This window comes from Balaenoptera borealis (assembly GCF_965194805.1).
Source record: "Balaenoptera borealis genome assembly, chromosome: 3".
Lineage (NCBI taxonomy): Eukaryota > Metazoa > Chordata > Mammalia > Artiodactyla > Balaenopteridae > Balaenoptera > Balaenoptera borealis.
In genome coordinates, this window is record NC_138866.1 from 164716580 (window position 1) to 164727496 (window position 10917).

Consider the following 10917-nt stretch of genomic DNA (forward strand, 5'->3'; position numbering starts at 1 on the left):
GCGTTTTGAACTTTCTGGTTTGAATACATTAGAAATTATTTCTTCACCATCATAATACATAGATTAGGGTAGAAATGTATGTACTCCCAAGTTCTTGAAGCAAAACAGTGTTTCCCTGAGAGGCTTGTAGACATCACCTGCAGTCAGCATGGTAGGTGGGGTAGCACAGGTGAGGGATGGTTTTCTAGACCGTTCTTTTAGCATCAGGATATTTGTAGCCTTAAAGAACTTCCCTTTATTCCACATCCCAAATTGGCGCATTAAAAACTTCATTGATAGAAAGGGAATTAAAAAAAATTTTTTCTGCTGTCAGCCTACTACCTTCCAAATAATAGGGACAAATGTTCGTTCTCTTCCATTCACCCCTTTCCAAGAAAGCTGCTATGTTTTCTTATCTTCATTTCCTCTCTGCTTAGTTCTTTGGGAACTGAGTTAGCAAATCTCTCGTCCAATAGCACCAGTGGTCAAGCAGGGCCCACCCTGGCCAGGGCACCAGCTCTCTTCCCTCCTCACATGGGGCCACTGGGCCACTGCCTTGCTTTTTTTTCTTAAATATATTGTAACAGCTTTATTGAGGTGTAATTCACATACCCTGTGGCTCACCCATTACAGTATGCCATTCAGTGGTTTTTAGTAGATTCACAGAGATGTGCAACCATCATCACAACCAAATTTAGAATATCTTCATCACCCAAAAGAAACCCCATGCCCACTAGCAGTCACTCCCCGCTTCCCTCCAACTGCCCTAGGCCCTGGGCAACCTCTCATCTGCTTCCTGGCTCCATAGATGTGCCTGTGCTCGCTGCCTTGCCCTTCAGGCTCTGCCTCTTCCCCGAGGCCCACGTCTTCCTCTTTAACGTCCCTGCCTGAGAGAGGCAGTGGCAGCATCTCCTGGGAATAGAGGTGTAGACAGGAACTCTCTCAGCCAAGGGCCATGTGCCCCTTTTCTGACCCTGAATTCCTGGCTCACCAGCCCTTGGCACTGCAGCTTTTCTCTGTTTCTGCTTCCTTTCCTCTCCTAGGTACAGGCAGAGTTGGGGTTCATTTGGAGGGCAGCTTCTTGTTTGGGGAATTAGGCAACAGAGTCCACAGCGTGTTTGGCCCCGCCCCTTAGGTCAAAACTCAAGGCCAGGCTGATCACCAACAAGTCACCTAGCCTGTCCTCCAGCCTCTAACGCTCGAGAGACACCTTGGATAGTTGACGATGCAAGAATCTGAGTCTGCCAGGACTTGGGGCTCTGACCGCTGACCGGCCTGGTTAAAACTGATCTATGGGGACTTCCCTGGTGGAGCAGTGGTTGAGAATCTGCCTGCCAATGCAGGGGACACAGGTTCAAGCCCTGGTCCGGGAAGATCCCACATGCCGTGGAGCAACTAAGCCCATGCACCACAACTACTGAGCCTGCGCTCTAGAGCCCGCGAGCCACAACTACTGAAGCCCGCGCGCCTAGAGCCTGTGCTCCGCAACAAGAGAAGCCACCGCAACGAGTAGCCCGCACACCGCAACGAAGAGTAGAAGCCCCCGCTCGCCGCAACTAGAGAAAGCCCACGCACAGCAATGAAGACCCAATGCAGCCAAAAATAAATAAATAAATTTATAAAAAGAAAGGGAAATAAGTAGAACAGAACAGAAAGCAAGCAGAGAACTGGTTCTGGCCTTGGCCGCTCTACAAAATAGTTGTGCGACACTTGGAAAGTCATTACATTGCCTCTGCACCTGGTTTTCACACCTTCAGGTGAGGGAGCTGGACTGATTGATCTCGGTGTTGCATCTGTCAGCCCGTGAGTCTTGTAGTTTGTCGCACAACATAAAATGGTTGAATAGGAGCTTCCCTTTCTAAGCTTATTTTCCAAATGAAATCTTATGTTGGGACTCCTTGCTTTGAGGTTGGATTGGACGTGCGGGGTTTATATACCCCATTCTCACTTTTGCCACTCACTTAATTGGGAAATGGGCGTGTGTCTTAAGCTGATGGCATGTTACAGGTCAGTTGCCTATTTAATTCTACTGTCTGTCTAACCAAAGAGGAATCATTATACCCAGCCAAAGTATCAATAGATTATCTAAAATCTTGGGAATAACCCTAGTGAAACACTGAGTTGGGAAGGTCAAAGTAGGAGGTAAAGGGTAGAGAGCATTAATTTATTTCCCCAAGATGTTTAATTCAACAAATTGTTGGGGCTAAGACTTTTTTGGTTCTGGTTGTTACCATTATCACATCACCCTAACAACATCCATGGTGGATGTAATTATTAACTAGAGGGATCTTTGTCATGCTAAGAGCCCTACTCATTTTAGACTTGCAGGGTTTTTTGTCGTGGTGGTGGCTGAATCACCGAGCTGAACTTCTCTGCATGGAGAGAAGAAAAACGCAAAATGTCTTAGGGTGACTCTGGGAGGAGCAGGGTTGGTGTGGTGTGTGCTGAATGATGGGCACAGGGTAATCTAGCGAGACTCAGGCTAGATTAAGAGGAAAGAGGAGGAAAGAGGAGGCAGGATGCTCTGTGCCACCCGCCAACCCGCAATAAGTCTAGAAAAGTCACAAAACGAGTAGCGTCGCTGGATTTTTTATGAAAGTTTCGTGTTCTGGTGTCCAGAGGGCCAAGACAGACCTACATGGTGAGGAGGCAGCTGACACTGCGGTTACAGTGACTGCATCCTGGACACGAGACAAACTCTCAGCTCTGTGCAGAGTTCACAGATGCCTCAGACATGGCTCTTTCCTCTACATATAAAGTCCAGCAAAGGTGAAATGCATGAGTGATGAACAACTACAGTAAAAAATAGAATTTTATACGAAGAGTCGATTCTTCCGGTTAAATAACCCTCAACTCCATCTGCTTCTCTCTGTTCCCATCACCATGGCTCTACTTTAGGTGACTTTTAACTTTTGTCTAAATTGTTTCCATATTCAGTTGTCCATACTGTTTCCTATTTTCCACACTATAGCCAATGTGATCTCTCCAAAATATGTATCTAACTACCCCTGGTCCCTTTTTGTTTAACTCTCGCCCACTTCTTTTAGATTACTGACAATCATTACATCTCCAGAGTTTTTCCATATCAGACCCCCTGCCCCAAAAGTGTGAATTGACACCCATACTATGTTTTCCTAACTCACCACAGTCACCTTGTCATAGCCATTTTGTCTACTTTCTTGTCTGAAGCCCTCATTAGACGGGCTAAACCAGACAGCAAGAACATTATTTACACCCTCGTATATACATTGCCCGATGCTTACTAGATGCTCAAATATTTGAATTCATGATTCAGTGGGTGCTATGGGAGTAGGCTGGAGGTGTGGTGACATTTAAATTGGACCAGGAAGGACAGGTGAGATGTGGCTGTGCAGTCGTGGGCATTGCTGACAGAGAAACAGGTCTAGGAAATAGCAAGTGATTTGATTTGATTATAGGGCAAGAATTAGCAAACCCCACTCTGTGGACTAAATGTGGCCCCCCGCCTGTTTTTGTAAATAAAGTTTTATTGTAACAAAGCTAATAAGCTCATTCATTTACATATCACCTGTAACTTTCACACTGCGTTGACAGAGTTGAATAGTTGCCACCACTAAGACTGCAAAGCCCCAAATATTTACTATCTGGCCATTTACAGAAAAAGTTTACCAGGCCTGCTATAGAGTATAAAGGGGAGAGGAGTAGGAGTGACATTTAAAAGGTAGGTAGGGGCTTCCCTGGTGGCGCAGTGGTTGAGAATCTGCCTGCTAACGCAGGGGACACGGGTTCGAGCCCTGGTCTGGGAAGATCCCACATGCCACGGAGCAACTAGGCCCGTGAGCCACAACTACTGAGCCTGCGCGTCTGGAGCCTGTGCTTCGCAACAAGAGAGGCCACGATAGTGAGAGGCCCGCGCACTGCGATGAAGAGTGGCCCCCACTTGCCGCAACTAGAGAAAGCCCTAGCACAGAAACGAAGACCCAACATAGCAACCAATCAATCAATCAATAAAAAAAAATAAATAAATCTTAAAAGCAGAAACCTACCATTTAAAAAAAAAAAAGGTAGGTAGGGTGGCCACCGCTCGCCGCAACTAGAGAAAGCCTGTGCGCAGCAACGAAGACCCAACACAGCCAAAAGTAAGTAAATAAATAAATAAATTTAAAAGGTAGGTAGGGCCAGATCCTGGAGTTCTCAGAATGAAGTGTAAACCCATTAGTCATATATTCTGTAGACATGAAGGACTTATAAGATTTTAACCCTGGTTCTTTTGTTAAAACCTATTCCTCTCTTCTTTGGCTCATTGCTCAATAAAAAGTATTAAATAAGGAATGCCTTGTGCCCATTTTCCCCTGTAGTATCCTGCTACTCTTCTAATGTCCCTTCACACGGATCCTCTTATTAGAGGGAAAAATTGAAGTTCTTAAGGGCTACACAACTGCTAGATATGTAAACTGATAAACTTACAGAGATCTAGTTAATACGAAACTGTTACAATTTGAACTGGAGAAAAATTTTCCTTAAAATCACTCTGTTCCCTCCCCCCCAGCCCCACCCAATCTCAAAAGAAGTGGAACAGAAAGATATGCCACGAACTAAAATCTAAGGGCACACTGTTTCCTAAGTTCAAACTTAAAAAAGGAAATCCATACAAAATCTGATTATAATGAAAGGAAAATTATCATCTGTCTTGTGGATATATATGCAAAAATTCTAAACAAAATGTTAGCAAATCAGATTCAGTGTTGTATAAAAAGGCTAATAACATCACAACCAAGTTGGACTTATTCCAAGAATGCAAGGTTGGTTTAAGAGTTGAAAATCAATCACCATACTTCAGTACATTAACAGAATAAGGGAGAAAATTGTGACAACTAAAATTGTCTCCAGACATTGCCAAATGCCCCAGGGAGGGTAAAATCATCCCCAGCTGAGAACCACTGCAATAAATGAAGAAAAAGCCTTTGACAGAGTTCAAAACCCATTCATTATTTTAAAGACAAACACACTTAGCAAACTAGGAATAGAAGAGAGCTTTCTTAATCTGATGAAGATCATCTTTTAAAAACCTACAGCAAACACTGTGCTTAATGGTGGAATATTGAAAGCTTTCTCCCCAACATTGGGAACGAGACGAAGATGCCACTTCTGTTCAACTAACTGGAGGACGCTGGTGGTACGATAAGGCAGAATGAAGAAAACGAAAGGCATGAGGCATGGAAAGGAGGAAATAAAAACCTCTCATTTATAGACACCACTGTTTATGTAGAAGACCGAAAAGCACCTTCAGATAAACTATTAGTACTGTGCAGCAAATTTGTTAAATTTGCTTATTTCAAGGTCAGTATATCTTGTATTTCTATAGACCAGAAACATTTAGAAAATGTTAAAAGTGATGCCATTTCTAATAGCATCGCAAAACATCAAATACCTTAGGAGGAGAGATAACAAAATCTGTAAAATCTCTACACTGGAAACTACAAGATATTATTGAGAGAAAATAAAGAACCGGATCAAGGCATATCAAACGTTAGTTCATCAGTATTACCCAGAGGGTCTGTTGAAAGAGATTGAAGGCCCAACCCCTTAAAGTTTCTGATTCAGTAGATCTGAGATGGGGCCCAAGAATTTGTATTTCTAACAAGTTCGCGGGTGCTGCTGCCACTGCTGGGTGAAGGACCACACTTTAAGAGCCCCTAATCTAAATAAGTATACCATACGGATAGAAAAAATATTGTAAGACATCAGTTCTACTCAACTTGAAGAACTTCCATGGAGTCCAATCAAAATCCCAGCATGGGTGTGTGTGTATATTTTTGTGTATATGGAAACTGACCAGCTGATACTGGAAATAAAAAGGGCCAGCACAGACGTAAAGAAGAACAGCAAAACAGGAGGGCTTCAAACTTGGGACATACTATAATGTTATAATTAAAATGGTGTTTTATCATTGTACAAACAGACAAGTACACAAATGAACAGAAAAGAGAATCTAGAAACAGATGGACTCATGCACTGTCACCTGATTTACAACCAAGGGGACCTGCAGTGGGGAAACGATAGTCTTTTTTTTTTTAATTTATTTATTTGGCTGCATTGGGTCTTCGTTGCTGCGCACAGGCTTTCCTCTAGTTGTGGCGAGCAGGAGCTACTCTTCATTGCCGTGTGCAGGCTTCTAATTGTGGTGGCTTCTCTTATTGCAGAGCATGGGCTCTAGGCACGTGGGCTTCAGTAGTTGTGGCACACAGGCTCAGCAGTTGTGGTTCGTGGGCTCTAGAGCGCAAGCTCAGTAGTTGTGGTGCACAGGCTTAGTTGCTCCGAGGCATGTGGGATCTTCCTGGACAAGGGCTCGAACCTGTGTCCCCTGCATTGACAGGTGGATTCTTAACCACTGCACCACCAGGGAAGTCCCAAAACGATATTGTTTTCAAGCAGTTTTGCTGGAACAGTTGGGTATCATTGTAGGAAACAGCGAATTGTGACCTCACACCATACACAAAAGTTCATTCCGATGAATTGTAGAACTAAATATGGAAGTTTAAAAACAACCGTGCTTTTAGAATAAATAAAAGCAGGTGGATATCTTCATGACCATGGAGTAGGTAGTGGTGTCTTAAATAGGACACAAAAAGCTCTAAAGAAAAGACTGATACATTGTACTACACTAAAATTAAGGACTAGTCTCCAGAAGACCCCCATTAACAGAGAGAAAAAGCAAGCCACTGGGTAGGAAAAAATATTTGCAATAAATACACCCACAAAGGATTTGTATCAAGTATGCATAAAAGAACTCCTACAAATTATTTCTTTAAAGACAACTTGATAGAAAAATAGGCAAAAGACTTGAACAGGCACTTCATAAGAGGATCTCCAAACAGCCAGTTAAGTATTATGAGGAAAAGAATCTCAACACTGCTGTCTTCTTGGGAATGTACTGAATATCAGAAGGAGATGCTACCACATGCAGGGCCATGCACCAACCAGTGTGTGTTGGTCCAGCCGCTTGCGAGAACTGTTAGGCTATGTCTACCAAAGCAGACACGTATCTTATGACCCAGCAGTTGTATATAGGTATGTATTGCTTCTCTTCCCAGCAGTGTTCTGTTCTGCTACCTAAGCCATGCTGTAGTATCTCTTCCCAGCAATATTCTGTTATTCCTGTTTACTGAACCCATGCCATAGACAGTCCCCTTTTCCTGAGTCGACTTCCTTCAGGATTCAGCTAACATGGCCAAGCTAGGTTGAGAAATTTGCATGTGTTCTTGTGCTAATCATCCCCCAGACAAGTATATACTGTGCCTGAAACTAAAGAAAAGTCTCTAAACCTCTGGACACTGCAGGCTCTGTGATGGGCCTGGATAGGTGGGCATTTGAAGACCTCTCAGATGATGGTATGAAGTGCATTATTCTATACCACATGGACCAACTCTTAGTCACCTTTGCTTCCACTATATTTTTTCCTGTTGTTTTATCAAAATTTATTTTCATCGTAGAGACTCAAATACTTTTATAAGGTTTAAAAAAAGCATTAGTCTTACTTGTACCCCTCCCCCCATTTCTGACTCACTGGAGGCAATGACTTTTAACTCTATCCTGTTTGTTATTTACCTTCATTTTCCCCCACTATTGACATTTTATCCTTTCAGTACTTTTTGTATTTGTGGATATATGAAGTATGCATATATTGATATTTAAATCGAGGCAACTCTTGCTTATCTGCATTTTTTTTTCACTTAACATTATATTCTTTGGACAACACCATTTAAAATGGCTGTATAATATTCCATCTGTGAATGTGCCCTGATTTGTTCAACCATACCTTTATTGTTGGACATTTTAGGTGGTTTCTCATTTTCTTGCTACCATAAATACTGATATAATTAGTATACCTGTGTCTGTGTGTGTGTGTGTTGCTATAGAGGAATTGACTCACAGATACATGCTTTGTCTCATAACTTTAGTTTTTCCTGTGGTTGATAATTGCTTTGGTTTTATTTGCTTGCTTTGTTCATGTTCTGTGTGGCCCCATGGCTTGCTCTGAACTAGGCTGGTTGTTCACTGCACAGCTGACATCCTGGGGACAGCACCGTTATCCTGGGGTTCCCTCGCTTTCTCTCATTCTCTCCTATATTCTGGCTCCCAGGTTTTTCTTCTTGGTTCCTCCCTTGTCTAGGGGAACAGCCCTACCTCCACCCCCCTGCAGTAGCTTCCTGAGAAAGGCATGCATGGGAGATCTGCTGGTTAGACCTTGTGTGTCTTAAAAACACCATTATTGGGACTTGCCTGGTGGTGCAGTGGTTAAGAATCCACCTGCCAATGCAGGGGACACAAGTTCGAGCCCTGGTCCAGGAAGATCCCAATGCCGCGGAGCAACTGAGCCCGTGCGCCACAACTACTGAAGCCCGCGCGCCTAGAGCCCGTGCTCCGCAACAAGAGAAACCACTGTAATGAGAAGACCGCACACGGCGACAAAGAGTAGGCCCCTCTCACCACAACTAGAGAAAGCAGCAACGAAGACCCAATGCAGACAAAAATAAATAAATTAAATAAATAAATTTAAAAAAAACCCAACACACCATTATTCTACTCTAACTTTAACTTGATTATGTACGAATTCTAGTTCTGAATTCATCTGGAATTTTAAAGGAATCACAACATTGTCTTCTGGCTTCCAAAGCTGCTGCTGAGAAGTCTGTTGCTGTTCTGACTCCTGATGTTTTGTTATGTGACCCGTTTTCCACTCTGGGAAGCTTTTAGGATCTCGCCTCGTCTCCCATGGCTGAAGTTTCAAGGGATGGGCCTTGGCATAGGTCTGTTTTATTCCTGTTCATCAGGTTATTCTCACGACCCTTTGATCTGGAAACTCACATCCTTCTGTTCAAGGACATTTCCTTGAATAATTTTACTTGTTTACTTTGATCATTTCTTCCCCTCTATTTTTCCTCATTCCTCTTTCTGGAACACATTATTCAGATGTTGGCCCTCCCACTCGTATTCTCTAGTTTTCCGCTTAAAACAATTTTTTTTGACTTTTTATTGTACTTTTCCGGTTTCTCTACTTTATCTCTAGGTTTCTGTTTCATTTTTTTTCATAGTTTTAATTTCTAAGAGCTCTTTTCTGCCTTCTAGTTTTTAAAAATAGCATCAGATTCTTGTTTATGGTTTCAGTCTCTCCTCTGATCCCTCTGACGATGTCCATGATCATCTTTTTGGAATTTTCACCATCCTGCATAGTTTGTTTCTTGTAAGTTGCCTTTTTTTCCTTCTTATCTTGTTTTGACGTGTCTTTCATGTTAAAGGTTTTTCTCAGCTGCTTGGTGACCATTAGCTATATGAACACACTTAAGAGTAGAATGTTAAGAAACTGATTAAGAATTCTGTGCTGGGGTTTGTTGACTGACGCTCATGTCACTGGTAGAGTGGTCTTGCTGAGCTGTTTCCCTGGGGAGCCCAAGGTGTCCACCTCTTGGCTCTTGGACCATTCACTTCCCCAGAGAAGACCCTTCCAATCCTCTGTCCAGAGGGTCAGTTTGATTCCCTGACTCCCAGTTTTCAGTACGGTTCTTTACCACGAACTTGGCTTGATGCCCCCCGGTTTTACCTTCTTTAAGAATAAACATCTAGTTTTCTGCCTGGGTGACCTGATGGCTTCTGAAAGAGACTCTCGTCCAGTTCTGCTCTTTTAAATGTCATCTTAGCCAGACTTCCAGAACTGCCCAGCACCTCCCCGACGCTGTGCTGAGCCTTGTGAGGGCTCTCCATGCCACAGCAGGTTGATTCCGGCCCCACCCCCAGCTGCTGACTAAAATTCACCTTTCTTGGATCCTCTGAGTCAGTCACCACCTGTCCTTCTGCTGTCTACCTTCCCAAATGTTGTTGCTATCACCTCATTTCCTATTCTATTTGTTTTTGTGACTTGTATCTTTAAAAAAAGATAAAGCCCATTTTTGTTTTAGTGAGGTTTCTGGAGGGAGAGGAGATAAATATGTGAGTTCACTCCACTGTCTTTAACTAAAGATTCCCCCCATTGCTATTACGGGGAAACCAAGCATATCTGTTAGCAGTAAGTTGAAAAGACCTCTTCCAAGGAGATACTGAAGAATTGCTTTCTTGTCATTGGCTCACGAGGAACAAAAGTGTCTAAGATCCGTAATCTGCTACACCTTTTGGACAACCTTCTTTCTCATGCAGGTCGAATGGTGAGGGACACACAGGCAGAGGTGCGCCAGCGGGGTTGCCTGGGTGGTGCACTCTCCCCAGACGGGAAATTGGAGGGTGCCGTGAATTCCACCCCAGGCTCTGTATTGATCCCTACATTGTTGTGGGGTTTTTTTCCCTTCAGTGAAACCACTGTTGCTTTTATTCCTCATGTCCAAACCTTTTGTACAGGATGATGAGAGCCTGAAGTACCTCACACATGAGGAAAAGGACGTCCTCCTGTTTTTTGAAGAGACGATTGATTCCCTGGAAGGCGACTTTGAGGAGCAGGTGCTGTGTGATGGTGATGCTCAGGGCCACTCTCCGCGGTCTCTGGAAGAGAGCGCTTCTGGTCCCTCCGAGCCAGAGGATGTCGTGGACTTAGTGCAGCTGGGCCCTGGAGCCGGGGAACCCGAGAGCCCTCGGGATGTGACGGAGGCAGCAGGTGAGGACCAGAGAACAGGTCCCCCACCTCTGACGTGGCTTGTCGTGTGGTACCAGACACAGAGGCCCTCCTTTCTGTCGTGTCCTCTGTGTTTCCAGCCAGTATAGTAGCTCGTGGGGCTGATCAGATTTTTGTAGGGTAGAAGCATCCTCTTGGTAGTCTGATTGTCCAACCAAGTAGGTGCTTTCATGGCATATTAGGATGAAAACACATGGAAGGGAAATTTCAAAAGGGCGAGAATAAAGAATGAGACTAATTGGGGAAACAAACATTGCATACATGGATAAAAGAAAAAAGAAAACTGGAAATGGCTTCAG

General features: G+C 43.6%; 2 protein-coding genes across 9 annotated transcripts in view; one reads left to right on the plus strand and one right to left on the minus strand.

Annotated features, from left to right (window-relative positions):
• The window catches only part of UPF2 (UPF2 regulator of nonsense mediated mRNA decay), a gene marked incomplete at its 3' end in the record, with an annotated part of 208980 nt that overhangs the window by 63654 nt on the left and 134409 nt on the right, over nucleotides 1–10917 (minus strand). The window lies entirely within an intron of this gene.
• Nucleotides 1–10917, plus strand: part of PROSER2 (proline and serine rich 2) — a 44305-nt gene that overhangs the window by 30555 nt on the left and 2833 nt on the right. Inside the window, exon 3 of the mRNA XM_082385588.1 lies at nucleotides 10348–10600. Coding sequence (XP_082241714.1) covers nucleotides 10348–10600 — 253 coding nt within the window. The remainder of the gene's footprint in view (nucleotides 1–10347; nucleotides 10601–10917) is intronic.